The sequence below is a fragment of the Monodelphis domestica genome, chromosome 3 (assembly GCF_027887165.1).
Source record: "Monodelphis domestica isolate mMonDom1 chromosome 3, mMonDom1.pri, whole genome shotgun sequence".
NCBI lineage: Eukaryota > Metazoa > Chordata > Mammalia > Didelphimorphia > Didelphidae > Monodelphis > Monodelphis domestica.
The window spans coordinates 61,375,533-61,396,350 of record NC_077229.1 but is presented as its reverse complement, the minus strand read 5'-3'; the positions used below and the strand labels follow the sequence as shown (position 1 = coordinate 61,396,350).

Sequence of the window (20,818 nt, the reverse complement as noted above, 5' to 3'; positions counted from 1 at the left end):
TCCCCTCCCCCCCATATTAACTGACTTGATCCTCACAACATCCTTCTCAATCTTCTTTGATAGATCTTTATCCGAGTCATACATATTAATCATTGATGTCTCAGAGGGCTGAGTAGGGGTAGAAAAGGAAGGACCACCAATCTGGGGAGCAGAGCTTCCAGGTTAAAGGCTGGAATTGTATGATACTAGAAAGGAAGGCGTGAAGTAAAGCTTGGTATCCAGGGCAGAGCTGAAGTTAGTCATGTAGGAGAGAAACATTTACCAGAAAAGTAGCTGAAGCAGCAATATGATTGACTTTCTAGGTGTTTTTCAGTTACTCTTGATTTTTAGTTATGTACACTGGCAGATTCGTTTGACAGCGTGTTGGTGTTTTATATGTTTTGTCAATTGAAAGTTCATAGGAGAGAATAAAAATTGTCAAATTGCCACACATCAGTGAAGCCTAGCTGAAATTGGGTAACAAATTTCTAGTGGACCTAATCAACACAGTGGCAAGTTTTGAGTGGAATCAGGACAAGAGGGCAAGCAAAGAATTTGAAGATAAATCTAGTACATAGTTGAAATGGTTAACCATTGAGTCAGAATTCTATGGGAAAGAAAGGGCAGCTAGAGCAGAAGTATTGGTGATGGTCTGGAATTGGCAGAGGAATTTGAGTGGAGCAGGACTGGAAGCCACAGTAAGCAGGGTTTAAGTAGAGGAAGGCAGTGGAAAAGAGCAGTAGGGAATCCAATCTGAGAAAATTTCAGACTTCCAGATTAGGGGGGGAACAGTTATGGATGATGGTAAGAGCTAAAGTGTTACTATCTCTATGGGGAGCTAAGAATGTAGGACAGGGGAATTGAAGTTAATGGGGTGGAGGCTAGGTTTTTGGTAAGGATGTTAATATGTATATTGAAGTTCCTGAGTCTGAGGGCAAAAGTTGGGTTGGAGAAGTAAGAAGACTGAGCTAAATACTCTTTGAAACTCTTTGAAAAAGGGAGAATAATCTAGAGATTAGTAAAAGATTGCAATAAGGATCTGAACAGGGTATCAAAATAATAAGTAGGTATTGATAAATGTTCAACTTTTTGAACTTAGTAAATATTTGAGGAATTGAATCTGATGTTTCTAAGTAGAGGGAATTGAGCAGAGGCTATTAGATTTGGCACTGAGGTTCAGGGGAGTTGTGAACACAGCCACCTGAGGATGAGGTGGTGCCAATGGCATCCTCTGTAGACTAGCTTTTATGAAGATGGCTTTTCCCAGAAAATCAGCTGTGAAGGGATGAGAAGATACACAGAAAGTGACTTGACTCTTCTCTTGGGCAGTTATTGGCCAAATGCAAATGGTTAAAAAATGTGTCATCTTTGTTTTAGTGTGCCCACCGTTTTGAATACTTCTTAGATGATGTTACAACACAGCATTAGCCCGTGAAAAATTCCATGACCCCATGATGTCAGAAAATATGAATTGCTCTGCTTTTACCTTTTCTGCAGCAAACCTGCTGGCAACATGTTTTCCTTTATGTTTACTAGGTTTCTTCCTTAGGTTTAAAATGAACAGGGCACATCTGTACCCCCACTCCCACCGCCAACAGGCTGCTGCTTCTAGAGAGAAATTATACTCAGCTAGTTGTATGAGAAAGTGATGGTAACCACCTCTTCTCTCCTCCTCCTCCCCCCCCTCCCAATTCTGATTTTGTTTTTCAGGACTCAAAGCCACCTGTTATTTCATTGCAAAAGCTAATTGTAAGGGAAGTAGCAAATGAGGAAAAAGCAATGTTTCTGATTAGTGCCTCTCTGAAAGGACCAGAAATGTATGAAATTTATACCTGCTCCAAAGATGAGAGAAATTCTTGGATGGCCCAGATCCGCAGAGCTGTGGAAAGGTACATAAAAAATTTAGGAGGGTTTTCTTTCCCATTTGTACATTTGCTCGCTTTAGAGTGAATATTTTATTTTTGTGGTCAAAAGGAAGTTAACTATCTTTTTTATCCTAATAATCCCACCAAGAGATTGTTTAATTTAAAAAAACTAAACAGCTGGTGTAGGTTCTGTAAGGCAGCCAGCATAGATGGCACTCTGCCTCCTTCTCTGCTGTGAGAGGAGTGGGGTCGGGTATATGGGGTGGGAGGGTGTTTCTTATCTCAGAGGAACAGATTTTATTGTCCCATCAGTGAGAAGAGCAATCTGTGTTTGATAGTAGATCAGCCTTTGAGATGTTGAAAGGGCCTGACAATTATTTAAAAATCCCCATGCGTTCACTGCTGGTTTACCTATGTAAAAGTCTAGAGTCGTAGGCATTGGGTAGATTCCAGATGGCGCATTCATCATAACAGCAACAAATTGTTTGCAGATTTGATTTCCCCCATTTGTCATATTGTCTTGATTCTTTCCCGCACTACACTTCCTATCTGCTTTTACTTCAATCCTGTTATGTATACCCTGGCTTTTAGCTAGCTCTGAGCAGGCAAACCTGCTTTCTGCCCTTTTAAAAGTATTTTTTTAAGTATGTTCCCTCTTTCTGGAATGCTATTCCTTTTCTCTTGCCAAATTATTTAACCATTCTGTTAGAAATTCACCACTTCTAGGAAACCTTCCTAGGCTAATCTTGTCCACATTTTCCCATTCCAGAAATCCATCCGTATTGCACGTAGTTGAGGCTAAGTATTAAAAGTACCTAGCACAGAGCCTTCGAATAACTATTCGACTGGATTTTCTTTCTGCTTATTGAGTGTGTCCTTACTTTCTGTTGTCTATGTTCTCCCCATCTTAAGTTGTGAGCTCTATGATGTGTTGAGGGTTTTGCATACATTTTTCTTTTTAACTCATAAATAATAGTGTGATGCTCTGTGTACATAGTCTTCTGCAATGTTGACTGGTTTATTTCTTCTAACTCTTTCTGCCTTTTTTTCTAAGCTAGTGATGAACAGAAGGTTTTACTTAATTAAAGAAAATTCTTAACACCCCTTTCTGTTAGAGCCCTCAGAAGAATAGCCTCCCTTTTTAAGAAAGCAGAGAATGGTCTAGAGCAAAGCACAGACTCAGATCACAGCAGTGTCTCTCCCTTCTTTCCTCAGTTGCCCTGATGGAGAAGAAGAGCCATTCAGTGAGGCTGAAGAAGACAGAAAAATGGCTGAGGCCCGAGCTGTAAAATTGAAAGAATTCCAAGGTAAAGAGACCAGGAGCAAATTCTGCTAGGAGAGTCTGCATGGGATGGGGGTGAGGGGATGGATGTGATCCCAGGTATTGCCTTCTTTTTACCCTTTACTGAGCTCAGCTCCCAAGAAGTTATTTGTATATCTAAAGTTTAGCATCTTATCATAGTTTATGATTATAAATTTAGAATTGGCAGAGACTTTAGAAGTCATCTAGACCAGGCCCCCTCATTTTGGAGAAGCAAAGAGGCCTGCTTCAGGTCACACAACTCATCAATGGTAGAGCTCAATATGTGCCCATTTCCAGGGTTCCTCAAAGTTGCCAACAGCTTATTGTTTGGTTTCAATCCAATATTACCTAGAAGATTATTTCACATGTTCATGTGAGGGCAAAAAATGGAAATACTTCTCATCCTATTCAAGGATCCTCCTTAGGCAGCTTGATGAACAGGTGACAATAGGATTGAGGAATCAGGAGGGAGGACCAAGCAAATGAGTGGAAATTAGCCTTAGCCAAGCTGCCAGATGTGAATCTTAAAATTTCTCAGACTTGTGAATGTTAAAGATTCTCAGACTCTTCCTTAGAACATTTGGTTAAGACCATTCCCCATTTTAAACAATGGAGGTACTTAGGAATGTATGTGAGAACTTTACATTACTCCACCCATACTTAGGCATACTTTAGTGGAAGATAGTTGTGAACTCCTTACTGAACAATGGAAAGGTACCCAGCCCATACTTAAAGTAAAGCTAAAACCCTTAAGCTAGGTCTATTTTTAGATCTAATACAAAAGGGTGCTAAGTACCTATAAAGGTCAGGCAACTTGCAAACTTTCAAGGGGCAAAGAGATGTGAACTTACTAAGAAATTTTAGTCTACCCAGAGAAGTTGAGAACTAAATAAGGTGTGAATTAAGAATGGTCAGCCCTTTGGAAAACGTCTACTGTGATTAGTAGATGCTAAAACTTGGGGGAGGTGACATAGGAGAAAATTCTCTTTAAAAGAAGGAGGTCAGAAAGGCCTCGGAGAGTCAGCTTACCAAAGCTGAATTGGAGGGCTCAGTGGCTGAACTTAGTGGAGCTGAGGAGCTAAACTGGAGGGATTCTCTGAACACTAGAATCTTGCTTGGGACAAATCTTGTGGTGAGTGGATTAAAGAGTGACTGATCTCTCTCTTAAGGCTTAGATCTAGGCTGACCTAGGCTGGCCTAGCCTTTTTCTCATTATTTCCTCTCTCTCTCCCTTTCATTAATTCCTTAATTTGTCTTAATTAAAATCTCTATAAAACCCAGCTGACTTGGGTATTTCATATTTGGGAATTTTCCCATGGCAACCACTTTATTTTTGATTTAACTCAAAACACTGTCTTGAAACCATATTTTTGCGGTCACAGTTTAAGGCAACCACTCTTTTATTTGTAACACAGGAGAAATGAGCACATATTATATTTGAAGAGTATGTACCAGTACTGGATTTTAAAAGAATCTTAATTACTTTGTAGTATCAAATAAATTCTTCACTGACCAAGCCAGTGTCCTCAGGTCCTCTCTGGAATTGAGGGTCCTCTAAAATAAAGTCTGCTGTTCTCTAACCTAGGGGTGCAGTCCATAACATAAGTAGAAGGGCCATTCTGACCAACAGAGGCTTCTGAGGGAGGAAGGGCCATTGTCTTTGCATTGTCAGGGTCTTCCTGAGCCCAATTAGCAGAGCACATAAAGTTCTGGTGTGGAGTATCAGGAAGCATACTGCAAGTAGGCTAAAGCCAAGGCTCCTGATTCCTGAATGCATCTCAGAACAAAGTTGATAAACCAGCACATTGTTAATAACTATTTCTGGTTTATTATCATTTAAAGGTATTGTCGAGATTTCTGCACTCTTTGATAGGGCCCCTTTGCCATTGAGAGGCAGCATAGTGTGATAGAAGTAGAATGAGTGCTGAAGTGGGAGTCAGAAGGCCTGGGTTTAAATCCAACCTCATGGATTCCAGTTACTTTAATTCTACAACAGGCATAATTCTTGGCCAGGTGGTTTTGAAGATAGCACTTTATAAATGTTAATAGTCTGCAGAGTACACACGTGATTGGTTATTACTGACCTATGTCACAAGTTGGCTCTTCAGACCTTCCTTCTTCCCTCTTCGCATTCAGAGTCGTGAAAGGCTCTTCTAAGAAGTTACAAGAACTGGGCACAAGCTAGACTTTTTGAGCGTTCAAAATATTTTAAGAGAAATTATGTTTTTTAAAGTCTAAGGTAGGTCCAGTCCAGTTTCACACTTGCCTCTATAGCATCCTCTTATGAAAATCCCATCTGGTTGAGGTAACTTTAACACTGGTGCATGTTTTGGCCTTGAACAATCAGTGACACTGAGAAATCTCTGTTGAGTAGATCTTAAATTAACATGGAAGAGACTTGACATCCTTTTAACTTGACTCCTTTTTTAGAACGTTTAAGCAGAAAAGATGAACTGATTGCTCAGAGTCTCATTGAGAAACAACAGATTTATTTGGAAATGTCCGAGATGAACAGCTTTGAAGATCTTCCTCCAGGTCCCCGACCCAGGTTCTTTTTCCGAGGAGGAGAACCCTCAGAGAACCTACAAGGCGAGATGATTCTGAAATCGGCAGTATCTGAAAGTAGGTAGTAAAAGACCCTTCCAAATGGGGACCAGGGATACACATGATAGCTCCAATCCCTGACTACAAAGATGTTATTTAGAGTCATAGAATATATCATTTAGCACTCCTTCATTTTGCAGAAGAAAACTGAAGCCCAGAGAGAGTGTCAGTGACTCAGCTGAGGCACAGAGCTACTAGGAGGTCACCTTAGATTAGAATATTGTAGATCTCCTTATACACTATTTTCTTTTATACACCGTGCTGCATGTATTTATTTATTTATATATTTATTGAGCACCCAGTATGTTCAAAGCCCTGTGTGTGGTATACCTCCTAACTTTATTTGAGTTAAGGAGTGGAAGAGACCCACCTAGTCTGTCCTTTGACAGATGAATTGTCCCAGGACTGGAACTCACTTGCAAGAGTGATACAGGCACAGTGCTGGCCCTCAGTTATGCTTTCACATGTGTGCTAATGGATAAAGCTGCCAAATATTTCTTCTTGGTGTGACAGGGGCTGGCACTAAAGAAAAAGTGCCAGGCTGAAGAGTGTGTGAAACTGATCAAGGGGAGACCCTTTGGTCTTGAGTAATGAGGGGGGGGGGAACAAGAGCGAATTGGGGAGGGCAGCTTTAGCTAAGGAGGGAAGGCAGAAGAGGGAAAATCTTCCAACCCCCCCCCCCTTCTCTCTCTGAGCCAACCCTAAACATCAGCTGTCTCCCCTTTACCCCTCTTTGAGGAAAGGGAGGGGTCTCCACTCTTTTCCCCTCTCTATACTGAAGGTCTGAATCCCACTAGTACAAATTAACCTCCCTTTATAATACAGATGAACTCTTCTACCAGCCAGAGTCTTCTCCTCCAGATTCCAATCCCTTGGGGCCCCTCCCCCATCAAGGTGATCAGTTTCACACACTCTTCAGCCTGGCACTTTTTCTTCAGTGCCAGCCTCTGTCACATTGGTTATTTTGAATTCACTTTCAAATCTGAAATCAATTCAATTTCAAGAAATGTAACTTTCTTACATTGATAGATAAATCTGTGATGGATTGGCATTATTAATGGATAAAATTTCATTATGGATTATTTTGCTTTGTCTCTTCCATTGGCTATAGCCTGTCCCAAGGTCTGCCACCATGCTAATGTATACTCTTGAGGGCTGAGCAAAAGAGCATAGCTTAATTCAGTGTGAATATATCAATACTTCTCTAAACACAGCTCAGGATATGAACCTTAGTGGTAATTAGTAGTCACCTTCAAAGGGAAAGAAATTAGAGATCCCATAATATGTCTTCAACTTCTTGTTTAGACATTGGCATCTGTTTCTCTTGGCAGCAGTAATAAGGATGGGTTTCAGCAAATACCAAACCTCAAGTCATTGTCAAAGGGATATGATGTTCTGTGTTTCTTTCCTGTTGTCTGACTACTCTGTTATATGGTGGCAATAATACGATACTCTCTTTCTTCTCTAGTTGAGAATATCCAGAACCTGATCTATAAGCAGCTGGGCACTGTCAGCTGTCGAAATGAAGATGGTGGTAGTGGTGGTGGGGATGATCTCTTATTACCCAGGAGAGCAGAGACCTTTGGAGGCTATGACAATAATGCAAATACAAATAAAAGTAAGCAACCAGATACCCAGGGAAGAGAGTTAGGGGAAACGTTTCTACTTCTCAAATGATAAAAGTATACTCCTTTTTCTGCTTTATGCCCAAATCTGTTTGAGCTTTAAATAGTGGCTCCTGTGAAACACACACACACACACACACACACACACACACACACACACACACACACACACGTATGTGCGTGCGTGCTCGTGCAGAGAAGCGACATCATTGGGGGCTCATCTTTGCATAAATATAATGCTTCCCAGACCAGTTTGTCTTGATACATATAGATAGCCCAATAGACTTCCATTCTAACTTTTAGCCTAATTTGTTCCACTGATGTTCTCCACTGATGCTCTTTGAATTAATGTTATATAGCTTGCTTGGAAACACTGTAAATCAGGCAAAACCCTGCCATGCAGGCAGACCCTGGAAAGATTTTTCATTGCCCCTTTTTCTGTAGACTCTGAGAGCTATTTCCAAAAGTATACTTGAATCCATCTCAAATTGCCTTCTATATTCTGTCCTGCTTTAGGCAATCTTGACAGGTCTCCTCTTAGTAGTGTAGATGCAATTGTCTTGAGTCATAGAAGCTTCATCCTCTGCTCTCTGTAAAAGCAACCAGTGGAAACTCACAGCCCCTTGGGTTTCAGAGTGATTATCTAGTCACCAGTTTGAGAACTTGAGAGCTGCTCTAATAATTGGCAAGTTTGTTTCTAGTATAAAATATGCTAGTTTCTGGTTCTAAAACTAAATGTTCACAATGTGGCATCCTAACAAGACTGTCTTAGGACTTTTTTTTTTTTGGTCTGTTTTTAAGATGCCAGTTTTAAGAAAAAGGTCAGCAATAGTGATACCTGGTTCAAAGACCGGAGAAATCCCTTTACCAGCTCAGACTCACAGCTTGGTGACCTTTCAGGAGATTCTGAAGAGGGATCACAAATAGTATGTTATTTTTTCTTTTTAATTCTCTGTCTTCTAAAATTGAATTCAGCAGCATGGAAATGGAAATGGGGAGCAAAGAGTATGCTAACTCCCTCACCAAGATTAGTGAACTCACTGATGTGAGTGAGACTACAACCAATCCTGGGAAGAGCAGCCAGGGCAGATGCAGTGCCATCAGGAAGAGCCAGATTTCATCTAGTGATAGAAGGAGGAAGAAAAAGGAAAAGCTTTAAGATGAAAAACCAGCTCCTTAGCTATGGGGCAGACATGCTAGAAGACACATTGGAAGGACTACAACATAGCAGGAGAAGAGGAGGATGAGAGGGATGGAGTGGGCAGTTTAGCACCAATAGGATGGAGAACATAGAAATTTGGAGAGGAGTCCATTGAGGGAGATAAATGGGTGCTCGGGGCTCTCCGTCAGTGTCCATTCTTGTGGTAAGTAATGATGAGTCTTAGGAAGCCTAGGAGGCCTGACTGCCAGTGTGACCTTGAGCAAGTTCCTCAGTCTTTATAAGCTTCAATAGCTTAGGACTTTTTCAATTATTCTCTTGTTTTAAAATTATAAATGTAAAACTGTGATATTATTAACTATGTAAGCATATATACTGTTAACTATGTAAAATGATATACTCTATTAAATATAATTACATAGAATGTTACATTATTATTAACAGCGTAATTGTATGTTATTTTCTATGTAATAGAAACTAATTTGTATTCTTCTATAGTTATCCTTTCAGACAGAGGGAACCCGAGTGGACTGGAACAACAGTTTGTCAAGCATCTTGGAATCTGAGGTACTCACTCCTGACATTATGTCACCTTTACTTTCAGTCTTGTCGTTTTAGGTTCAACTCAGTCCTGAGTGTTCCACACTCTTCTGTAAGTACTAACATAAGTTCCTCCCATGTCTTTGGCCAGTGGGCCCTCTTCTTTGCCACCCCACTCTCCCCAGGCCTATGTGATCAGGCTCCTGTCTTAGTAAAACTGCTCTCAGTTTTGGCAGAGGTCACTGCCAAAGCTAGTGAAGGTTTTTTCATCTAGTGTAGAGCCTCCTGATGTCTATGGGTTTTTTTTTTATTATTTTTAACATTCTTTTCTTAGCTGGCTGCTTTTTGGTCAGGTTCACTTGGATCTCTTTCTTTGCTCTGCGTTTGTGACTCGAGTCGCAAAGCACAAAGGCCTGTGCTTGGCCCTCTTTTTCTCTCTATACTCAGTCCTTTAACAGTCTTTTTAATCTCAGAACTTGGACTTTTATCTCTATAGCCAGAATTTCTATACCTTTATTTCTCATCTTGCCCTCTTTTCTGAGCTCTAGAGTTCATCTCCTCTCCTGATGAGCATTTTGGGCATAGCCAGTATGGGAATTCATTTTGCTTCACTACTCGTTTGTTGTAAGGCTTTGGCTTTTCTTTTTTCTTTTTAATATGAAGTGCTTGTCATTTTTTAAAAGAGGGTTAAAAAACTGCTTTTAAGACATCTCTATCAAGATGTCCTAAATCAAACTTAAACCTATTCCTCCATTTGCCAATGTATCTGTTTGGTGCATATATTCACCCTGTTTCCCATTTTGATTATCTTGGAAATTATTTTGAATTCTTGTATTTAGTCCCTTACAAAGGCCTGCCAATTCCACCTCCATGGTATATTCTGCATTATCTTTCTCCTGTATTTCCAGGTCCTTATTTTTTACCACCCACCAGAGCTATTACAAGTGTCCTAAGATATTCCTATCTCACCTTCATCCCTGCTCCAGTTCACCCTTTTTACATATGCCAGGAAACATCTTTTTTATATAGAGATCTAAAAGACCTGAGCATAACTGCACACAATTTAGGTACCTCTGTCCAATGGGCAAGACTTTACACAATCTGGCACCTTTTCCAACTTTAACTTGTATTACTCTTCTACACTATTTCCCATTGAATTGGTCTTGACCTCTCTAACCTGAAAGCACACATTGTGCTCTCCCATTTCCTCTTGTCTGTTGAATACCACCCGTCTTTCCTCTAAAGCTCAATTCAAGGGTAGCTAGATAGCCCAATGGATAGAGTGCCAGACCTGGAGTCAGGAGGACCCAAGTTCAGATCTGGCCTCAGACACTTCTAGCTGTGTGACTCTGGGCAAGTCGCTTAATCCCAATTGTCTTTCCCTTACTGCTCTTCTGTCTTAGAATTTTTACTAAGACAGGAGGTAGAGGTTTTTAAAAAATGATACTGATAATAAAGCCCAACTCAAATGCCACCTCTTCCTTGTACCTTCCTTGATCCCTTTGGTCAATAATGACCTATCTCAGGCCTCACCGAATCACTAAATGCATTTAGGCTATGATGCAACAGTGAATGTCTTTTTCCTCTGCTAGACTCTTAGCTCCATATAGTCTTTATCTAAATTTTGTATCATCACCAAGCACATCACCTAGCACAATGCCTGTTCAGAGTAAGTACTTGATAAATGGTCATTGTTGTTGTCCCCCCTACCTAAATACAGTTTCAAGTCAGTGATGTTTTCTTTCTAAAAACCTTGCTTTCTTCCTTCTCCGTAGCTTATACAGAGAATACAGATGCTGTCACAATTACTTCTCAACCTTCAGGTAAAACATGCACATTTAGAAAAGAAATTAATTGCTTGTTTTTATATAACTTAGAGTCCAAGGCAGGGCATAGTTTTTAATCATTTTTTAAAATTATGATCAATTAGGCAGCTAGGTGGCACAGTGAATAGAGAACCAGACTGAGAGACAGGAGGTCCTGGGTTCACATCTGACCTCAAGATACCTCCTAGCTGTGTGACCCTGGACAAATGGCTTAACCCCAATTGTTTAGCCCTCGCCACTCTTTTACCATGGAACCGATACTTAGTATTGATTCTAAAGCAGAAGGAAAGGGTTAAAAAAAGAAGGCTGTGGTTAGTTCTGACTACCATTTAATGGTCACAGAGACTCAGCCTTGTTTAACAGAGGCCCCTGATGGTTCTGACTCTCATTGATCGTGCTTTGTGCTGGGTCTTTCAGGCTGTGGTTGCTCAGCAGGACAGCTACATTGAAATGCAGAGGGCCATGATCCTGGAGAAAGAAAAGCAGTATAGGCTGCAGTCAACACGTGGAAACTTCCTGTTAGAACAAGAGAAACAGAGGAACTTTGAAAAACAGAGAGAAGAACTGGCCAATGTCCAAAAACTCCAGAATCAGCTCAAACAGGAACAGCAACGCTGGGAGCGAGAGCGTGAGCGGCAGCAGAAAGAACTGGAGTACACTGAGGCCAGGCTCCAGGAGCGCGAGAATGAGTCCCAGCAGTTTAAGGAACGGCTGACCCAGGATAAAGAGGAACTGGACAGGCAGCGAGAAGCCTATCAGCATGACCTGGAGAGGCTCCGGGAATCCCAGCGAGCTGTGGAAAAGGAAAAGGACCGGATTGAGCATCTAAAAAAATTGAAAAAACAGAACACTGTGTCTGGCACCTTACCTCCTGAAGGAATAGAGGTATAGTCATCAAATTCTTTTGGAGAACTTGGTTTTGAGAAGACATGGGAAAAGGGTTATTCTTTGTATTAGTCTTTGGCTGAATGTTGAGCTTTTTCTCATCAAAAATAGGACTTTCTGGCTCTGATAACAGAACTAGTTTATTGGGGGAAGTAGTTAAAATTGAATCTATTGGGAAATTCAAAAGGGATAACTGCAGAGTCTCATAATAAATTGCACAAATAAAGGATGAGACTACAGCTTGAGTGTTCTTGGCTGCTGTCTCACATTGTTGACTGAGCTTTTGATTTAGGGTAGTTTTTAATACTGATACTGTCGTCGAGTGCGCTAATTAATCCTCCCAGCTTTTTGTCACATGCATATTTGAAAAAATGTGTCCTATATGACTTAATTCAAGTCAATGATAAAAATGTTAAATAGCATAGATCCTTGGGTTATACCACCAGAGACCACCTTCCATCAGACTTTGGGCTTAGCCATTCAACCAATTCCAAATCCATCTACTTGTATTATCATATACTTTGCAAAATATCTAGTTAAACTATAACTGCAACATTCCTTTGATTTATTAAGTTAGTAACCGTGTCCAAAAAAAGGAAACACGGTTAGTCTGCTCTAAATGGAACTCTCTGACTTTGGTTGCCCATCTTTCTTTCATGAACAGAGCAAGATTGATGGAGTTTATCATGCCAACTCTTTGTAAACCACAGTTCCCTTTTCTAGATGGACATTAACCATTGAATTAATGTATTCTAGAATTTTGTCATTTGACAGGGAAATTGTTGGTGAAAATAATTCATTTGATAAAGTCCTTCCAGCTCTAGGATCAATATGATTTCTTAACTCAAAATGAGACCTAGAAAAGAAGTCCTAAGTCTTAAGAGACTTGGAAAGTGAATCATAAAGTCTTTGTTAGAATAAAATAATTATTGAAGCAAACCAAAGTATAACCTGACTGTCCTGAAGAACCCTAATTGAATATTCACTTATTCAAAATACTTGAATGTCATACTCCCTGCCCATCATTCTGGTTTAGTTGAGGAAAGAGGCCACATGTGCTGATAGCTGTACTACCAGCTAATAGATGTAGATACTAAATTAGCTCTGCTGATAATAAATGCTTCAGGAATTCAACAAAAGGAGAATTAACTTTCTGTTGGTATCATTACAAGGAAGGTTTCTTAGAAGAGAACTTTGGGCTCCACATTGAAGCAATGTTTCCTAATATGCTTAAATAGAAAAGCACTAAAATAAACACTAAGAATGGAGCAACAATGACAATGATTGAGCCAGGTCAGGATTGAATGTGATTTTTTTTCTTCTAGGGCCATATTCTGAGCACCTCCTTGAATTTCAATGGTGAAGGCCTTGAGGGGGCTGGACACCTAGCCAAGACCTTAGGGAGGACCAGTACACTGTTGTCTGGATCTGATTATGTGGAGCGTCCAGAGATGGCTCGTAGGGACAGCACAACAGCAGAGGGTCGCCCAGTGAAGAATGATGTGCCGATTCAGCTACTGAGTGCCACCAACCAGATCCAAAAGCAAGCTGCTGTCCAGCAACAGATTCCTACAAAGCTCGCTGTGTTCACCAAGGGGAGCAAAGAGAAGGGAGGAAAAGGCAAAGGTTCCCAGCGATCTGACAGCTCCAGTTAGTATTTGTACTGCTTCTCTTCTCCTTTTGGGGCTTTCAGGAAATGTCCAAAGCAGAAAGTCCTTTGGGAAATCTGAGCAGTCTTTGTGTCTAGTTCTGGGCTGGGCCAGGCTCCTCTATCAGAAATCACAGCTGATGACTAATCCCCAACCTTAGAGTCCTGGTAGAAGGTTCATTGACCACTTTCCCAGAGACAGAGGAGAAGCCAGTCAATTGCTAGGCAGAGAAGGAGCCTTGAAAGGAATTTAAAGTCAATGCTTTTGTTGAATACAATTAATTGGGAGTTTTTATCAGTAACAAACTACCACAGACTCATTCTTTGAAAGAAGAACTTTGAAGAGAAAATGGAACCTGTTTAATCTAGTGACAATACTGAGGTCGCCCATTTACAGATATCACTTTTTTTCTGTCTTGGTCACTAGGGAGATGGAGGGATTAGAAGAGAGGGAACTTCTCAAATGAGCTAACATTAGCCTTAGGGTGGAGGCCATGCTAGACTAGGCCAGCATTAAATGGCTTTTTAAGTTGCAGAAATAGAAGCATAAGCTATATTTGCCCCCGAGAAGATTGTTTAAGACTGTGGTTTCTGCCAGTGAGAGACAACACTAAAGCCACAGCTGTGGCCACTTGAAAGACACTTTAATATCCTTTTTAGCTATGTTTCAGCTGTGAAGTCAGGGAACCCCTTATACTGGTGCCCACAGAGTAGAATGATATCTCTTGAATCCTGGGGTGTGGTTTGTTCCTGAGTAATTGTGGTCTGCCTACTATCCTTCTTGATGGCTATAGTCCATTATTGCATGGGTCCCCACAACAGACTAGGCCTTGGTTATAGCAAAGAGCGCAGAAGACTGTACTCACAAATTAAAAAAAAAAAGTAGGAGATTCAGATTGTACTTAATTTCCCTAGAATCAGAAGCTCTTTTAACTTGTGGTACAGAAGCTGAGAGATGAGACACAAAGAAGAACCCCTGGTTCTCTTTGGCTTGTTATTCATGCATCACACAATCCAGGTCCTAAACCTTTTGTCTCCTTCATTTAGATTTTCATAAGGTAGATTGTTACTCATACAGTTACTGCTGTTTGGGAGAAAAATTGAGAGAAGGGACTCTATGCTAAATGGATATACACCAAAAATAAAATAATTGCCACAAAACTTTTCAATGTTTGATTAGCAGTAGACCAAGGAGGCAGAACTGGAGGTATCTGGTGGAGTCTTTACTATACTTTGTTTTAATTGGATGTGAATTTAAGGTTGAAACATAGATTCAGGATAGGCTTCTGAGATAAGGAAGTGATTCTTGGCTTTGCCTGATAGGCTGTGACATCCATGATGAAAGGTACTGGGTGCATGGGCAGAGATACTATCTCATATCTAATTGTATATAAATAAATGGAGGCTAAAAAAAAAACAAAAAAAAAACCCTTTCCTTCCCCTTATCTAAAATATTCCTGCCCAGAACCTGGCAACAGTCCTTCATCAATCCCTAGACCTAGGAGGCAGTGTAGGGGGAGACAATCTGTGAACCTCCATGGAGAGTCCTTGGAAATCCCTCTCCTTTTTTTCAGCCTCATTTGACCTAAAACAGCAACTGATGCTCAATAAGATTATGGGCAAAGAAGAAAACACTATAAGAAACCGCCGGTCCCTAAGTCCTGTCCTGACAAGCCAGAATGTTATTATACATCCAGGTAAGGCTTTGACAAGGAGGGTCTCATGGATGTTTAATGGGCAATCTTCTAGAATGACTTATGACTGCTGAGTTGGGATCAATACTTGGATCTTGTGTTTTTCAGAATCATGTATCCCAGCAGACATCCAGCCCTCAGAGATCTCCCATCTCAACCTAGGAAACATGTTCAGGCCAAACAGTACTCCTATCCTCTCCCCTCCAGCCCAGCTACCTGTGCACCTCACCTCTGAAGAAGATGCCAACAAGGAAGATGTTATCTTTTTCTAAACTACTGTTGCTCCAGGTGTGCCTGGTCCTATCCTCTTTCTATGGAGACTCCAGGATACCCTGTGCTGGCTGGCATCTTCCATCTCCTCCACAGTGACATCTGCTTCAGATGAAGCCAGATTTCCTTTGCTACAGTGTTCACCTAGAGGCTCCAGAAAGGTCTTTGTAACAATTTGGGCATTTGCTTTTCTCTTTTAGGCATAACCACTATGGACTTGAACATGGCCTAGGACCATGTTGGTGAACCTATGGCACGCCTGCCAGAGGGGGCTGATCCCTTCCCCCTCTCCACTGCTCCTGAGGACTTTTCTCCCATCACCTGCCCCTCTTCCCAGCAGCCCAGTGGGAACACTTCCTCCCTCCCTTACCTGGAGTAAGGAGGCAGTACACATGTGGCAACAGGGTATAGTTTGGGCAATCGGTCTCTAAAAGGTTCACCATCACAGGCCTAAGGAGATCAATTTCAAATCTATGATATGTTGCCATCCACCATAATATGCTCTTTTTGGTGAATTTGCAATGATTCTTTGGTTGAGTTTTTAATCTCTTTTAGAAAAAGTTTTAATTGGAAGTTAAACCATAAATGAACTAAGGAGCTATTCTGAATAATAGGATCCTGTTTGGATAAGAAGTAGAAATCTGTTTTGAATCTGTTTTTACAGAGCTGTGGCCAGTGGATGCAATTTCAGAAAGCAGTCAGGCAACAAGCTAGCAAACTACCCGTTCTAGGGTGATCTTAGGGCCATCGATTCTTGGCCCATATGTGAGCTGGAAGGTGTACCTAGAGTGCGGGAGTCCAATTGGACCTTAACATTTAGCTTCAAGGCCCCATAGGCTAATGGAGGGAGTGTATCCATTCTGTTGGAGGTGCTTTCTTGGCTGTCCCAGATTTGCAGTCAGAGGCTCTTCTCTACTTCTGAGGCTTTGCTGGGTGTGGTACAAATTCCCAAAGCAAATTATATGTTGGTTCATAGTGAACCTCAAGATTGGGATATTTTCCTGATCATTGAAGATGTTAAATCTAAAAAATGTTAGCAAGGTTGAGAGTGCAATAGGTTACTGTCTTTTATGATCCTTTGTGTTCTAGATTGTTACAGTAGATGTCCTGCTAAAAGAGGCATTTATTGCCATTCAAAATAGGAGATTTCAGTGCTGGTGTCTACACAGATCAGCAGCTGGCTAAATAGCAGCAAACATATTGGGAATGAAGGGAACATAGGCACATATAAGAAAATGAGTTAGTGCTGGCACTGGTATATTACTGCCATGTGTGTGAAGGAAATTTACCCTCCCCCTTTCTGAGGTCACACAGGTGAGATCATCTCTTGTCGACTACCTGCATACCTGGAGTCACCTGAACTTGACCTGGACGGCTAGGACAGGAGCAGGGGAGTCAGGAGGTTATAAAAGAGGCTGTGCAGGAAGTTCACGCTCTCTGACTCTGGTGCTCTGCCTACAAACTTCCATGCTGGGGACTGCAGGAGGAGCCATGGGGAAAAATTAGATTCAGGTCCCTTTTCTATCTCTCTGATCTTTACTTATCCAAATAAGCCTAATAAATTTTGTTATAATCTAAGGACCAACTCCTATTTTAATCAAAGCAAGAGCCTTATAGATCATGGGAAACTGAATTATATGCCACCATCTATCTTGCCTGGAGCTTTTTGTAAAGAGGCACTATAGGACTCCTTCAACAGTAGCCGTGGACTGACCTCTCTAGGGCCTATCCCTGAGAACCCAGGTCCTTTGGCTCCATTGGGACCCAGCCATTTGGCTTTCCTTTTGTCATCTTGGGAACTGCCACCTGCAAGATTAGGTTCCAGTCACATCCTTGTTGAAGCCTTTGGGATTCTGCCACTGCTGTTGCCAGATGTGCTGTCTGCCTACCACTTACTACACACACAACATCCCTGGGAGGTGGGGTAAAGGCAGACTGGAGAACAGCCAAGCCCAAGCTCTTGGTTAGAAGAAAAGGCCATAGTCCTGAGAGATTAGATTGCCTGGCACCACAGTTTTGGAATCAGAGACCTTTCTTTTTTCTTTTCCGTTCTCCCAACGTTTTGTGGCCACATTTTTCCCCCTATAAAAATTGATGGCTCTCCTGTTTTTGCTTTGTCCACCAGAGTGCTGCGCTGTGTTACTAGATATTCCCAGAGCAGTCCCATGTTTCATCTGGGAAGTCAGGGCAAGCAAGTGGGCTTGGTTTTGCTGAAACCTATTCCACGTGAACTTGCAACAGGGACTGAAAGCAGAAACCGTCTTCCTTCTTACGTTCACTCTAGCAAGGGAAATCCCCTTTTTGGCATTTGGGATGTTCTGCTTTGCTATTTGCTCAGAAATGAGTTCCTAATGCTTCTTTCTGATCTCTACCCAATCTCTTCCTCTCACCCCTCTTGAAGAAAGGATTTAACAAGTGTCACATCATTCATTCCAATTCCTGTTGTGCTTGCAGATCCTGCTCAGCAAGTGAAGTTCTGAGAGAAAAGCTCAGGTTCTCTTTTTAAAACTTTTTCCATCAGCAGTTCTCATTGCCCTTTGTACCACAAATGTACCACACATTCAGTTTTGTTTGTGCCATCTTCATAATCAGTGTTTTCTATTTTTTGTACTGAAGTATTGGAGCACTTTAGAAAAGTTTAAATTTGTTTGATCTTGGAAGGAAACTTTCTTATCTGTAATTCTGTTGCTGTGCTTGCGTCACTGTTCTTTACTGAGCTGTGAGAGTTTGATGTCTAGTCCAGTGACTCTGATCTAGTGAATATTCCTGCGAGTAGGTTCAGGGGGTTGAAATTCAACCATATGTTCTTCCCTGTGGTTGGGGAGGGCCCTTGGTTCTGCTAGAATGGCATTGTTGTACATAGTTCTTCTCCTGCCAGTAATAGCCCTGTCACTTCTTGTTAGTATCTATTTGTAAAATTGATGGTTAAGCACATGTTAATATTTCTGTTGACCCGTGCACTTCGTTAATTGTTCTGTGATTTTAGTTCACCCCCTGGTTTGTTGTTTTTGTTTGGGGTTTTTTAATAATGATTGTGCTAACTCTCAACTGCACGATTTCAGAACAGCCTTGGAACCCAAGTACTGATTTCTAGCAATAAAAAATTACTAAAATAAGCCTGTGTCTCAGTTTGAAATATGTCTGAGCTTAAGTTTGGTGGACTCGGGAGGGGTAGTTAGTCTTGTGGCTTCTCCGCTGGATTTAGCTGGGTGTAGGGCTGTGACAAGGCACTGATGAGACACTGTGTGCCCCCCACCCCCATCCCTTCAACTTGATGGGATAGCCAGCAGGAGGGGTTTGTAGTCCATGGAAACAAGTTTTCCTTTAGGCAGATATCTTAAGGTAATGATAAAGCTGAGAAGTTGCACCTCAGGCTTTGAGCAAATCAGTCTCCCAGCCTCAACTATTTTGGTTGGTGTAAAATTTTTCTCTTTTTCAGTGAACAAAAATCTTTCTCACACACTCACCCCGGGGGGGGGGGGGAGGGGGAGATTAAAAACAAAACTTGTATAACAAGCACAAAACAAATTCCCACATTGGCCCCTTTCTATATTGTAGGTATCCATCTCCTGGGTCAGGAAGTTTCTTCATTGATTCGGGAAATGCAATCTATCGTTGACCAGTTAAATCTTTCAGACTTGTATTTCTTTACAGTGTTCTTGTGTAAATCTTTTTTTAAAGAATAAACAAATACTTATTTAGCGCCTTCTATTGAGTCCTGTGTGGGATGACAAAGAACCCTTAAAGGAGGCACTGCCTCCCTTCCTTCATGGAGTTCACACTGCACCGCACATGCAAGCCCTTAAATAATAAACGCTTCAATGTAGACCCATGAACTTGGGGTCAGGTACTTCACCCATGCCTCCTTCTGAGCAGTTTGAATCCACGTCCTTCCACGAACCCTTCAAAGAGGCTTTGTTTTCCCAGTGTGATGCACTGGAAGTCTCTGAGCCTTAGGATATTCCATGGGGGCCACTACAATGCTCAAGCCTGATTTGGGCTAGTTTTCTAATGGTCTCCCCACCTTATACCACTTGGATAGGAAGATTTTCTCTTGGATTTGGTGAAATTCAATAAAAATGGATGAAGCACCTACAGTGATATGATAATAAAAGATGACATTTTTGGTTTACCAACTGCTTGACCTTCATTGTGGTCCAAATAGCAGCTCAGTAGAGTAGGTATTTGTACATTGTTCCCATTTTACTGATCAAGAAATGAGATCCGGCCCTCATTGCATGATTTGAAAGGCAGAACTTGAACCAAAGTCATGATTTTTCAATCTAGCATTCTTTCTAATGCCCTAAGCCTCTTGGCATTGGTGAAGACAAAAATGGGGTATTATAGTCCCTGCCCTCAACTAGAGGAATGTGATACATAAATACAAGCACATAATAAAGTAGATGACAATGCTGGATATTTGCAGCTAAAATGAAAGGAATGTCTTGGGGGATGGGGAGCTAATAATTGAAATGTTTGTACCGAAGCCAGCATAACACTTCAGAACAGGGGTGGGGAATGGATTTCTGATGCACGGGGCTCTGGAAATGAGAAAGGGTCTGGTTGTTTGTCTCAGTAAGGACCTCATGAAGAAGGAAAGGATGGGACTAGGCATAAAAGGGGGAAGGAAGGAAGGTATTCCTGGACGACTGGACAGATGTGTTAGTAGGTAACGTTCCTGTCAGGTGGGAAGAGTTAAAGCAACCTCAACATCCTTATTATCGGCAAGAACTGGACCTTCATCAGGGAGAGAGCCCTAAGAGTCCTTTGAGGGATGGAGCATTCATCAAAGTGCTCGAGCCAAATGCCAGACGTTTGTGTGAGCCAGAGAGAGCTGGGGGAGATGATTTGTTGCAGGCCTGGGACCAAGCAGAGAATCAGAATGGGAGCAATCTGTCTACTGAACACTGGTGTTTCTGGAAACTTTCAGAAACTACCAAAAAGCAGTTCCAGAAGCCCCAGCCTCTTCGCCCCACCACATTATCTGTTTATTTAGGGGAGCAGCCTATGGTGCCCTGGAAAGAACCCCAGTCAGAAGGGCAGGGTGTTTGGGAGCTGGCTCTGCAAATTATTTGGGACATGTCCAGCTCTGTGGAGTGCTGTCCTGTTAGAGATGTGAGGTTTGGTTAAAACCTAGTTCCTGCCTTCATGGAGTTTATAACGCTAAACCGCAACTCTAGAGCCCCACCTCCCTCCTCTGTAAAGTGCACATGATAGAACCTGAATGTGTAAATGTCAGCTGATGGCTAAGGGAGAGTCAGTCACCTAGGAACACCTTCTTCCCCTTCCCCCCACCCACCCACCCCCGGGCAGTAGGTGGGCCCCCTGCCTTCAGCACAGAGCAGGCACCTTTGTGAACTGGTTCTGCCCAGGCCAAGCTGCTCTGCTCTAAAGAGCCTCCACTCAAAATCCAGGTGCTT

At 41.7% G+C, this 20,818-nt stretch overlaps 1 protein-coding gene across 9 annotated transcripts in view; it reads left to right on the top strand.

The window, feature by feature from the left end:
- ARHGEF18 (Rho/Rac guanine nucleotide exchange factor 18) overlaps nucleotides 1-18,514 on the top strand; it is a 122,821-nt gene extending 104,307 nt beyond the window's left edge. For all 9 annotated transcript variants that reach the window (XM_056821995.1, XM_056821994.1, XM_056821993.1 and 6 more), the window contains 11 exons: nucleotides 1,690-1,868; nucleotides 3,060-3,151; nucleotides 5,578-5,769; nucleotides 7,220-7,369; nucleotides 8,178-8,302; nucleotides 9,034-9,102; nucleotides 10,851-10,898; nucleotides 11,319-11,786; nucleotides 13,112-13,436; nucleotides 15,009-15,131; nucleotides 15,237-18,514. In XM_056821995.1, the coding sequence (XP_056677973.1) occupies nucleotides 1,690-1,868; nucleotides 3,060-3,151; nucleotides 5,578-5,769; nucleotides 7,220-7,369; nucleotides 8,178-8,302; nucleotides 9,034-9,102; nucleotides 10,851-10,898; nucleotides 11,319-11,786; nucleotides 13,112-13,436; nucleotides 15,009-15,131; nucleotides 15,237-15,400 (1,935 nt within the window). In that variant the 3' untranslated portion in view covers nucleotides 15,401-18,514. The remainder of the gene's footprint in view (nucleotides 1-1,689; nucleotides 1,869-3,059; nucleotides 3,152-5,577; nucleotides 5,770-7,219; nucleotides 7,370-8,177; nucleotides 8,303-9,033; nucleotides 9,103-10,850; nucleotides 10,899-11,318; nucleotides 11,787-13,111; nucleotides 13,437-15,008; nucleotides 15,132-15,236) is intronic.
- Nucleotides 18,515-20,818: the final 2,304 nt, after the last annotated feature.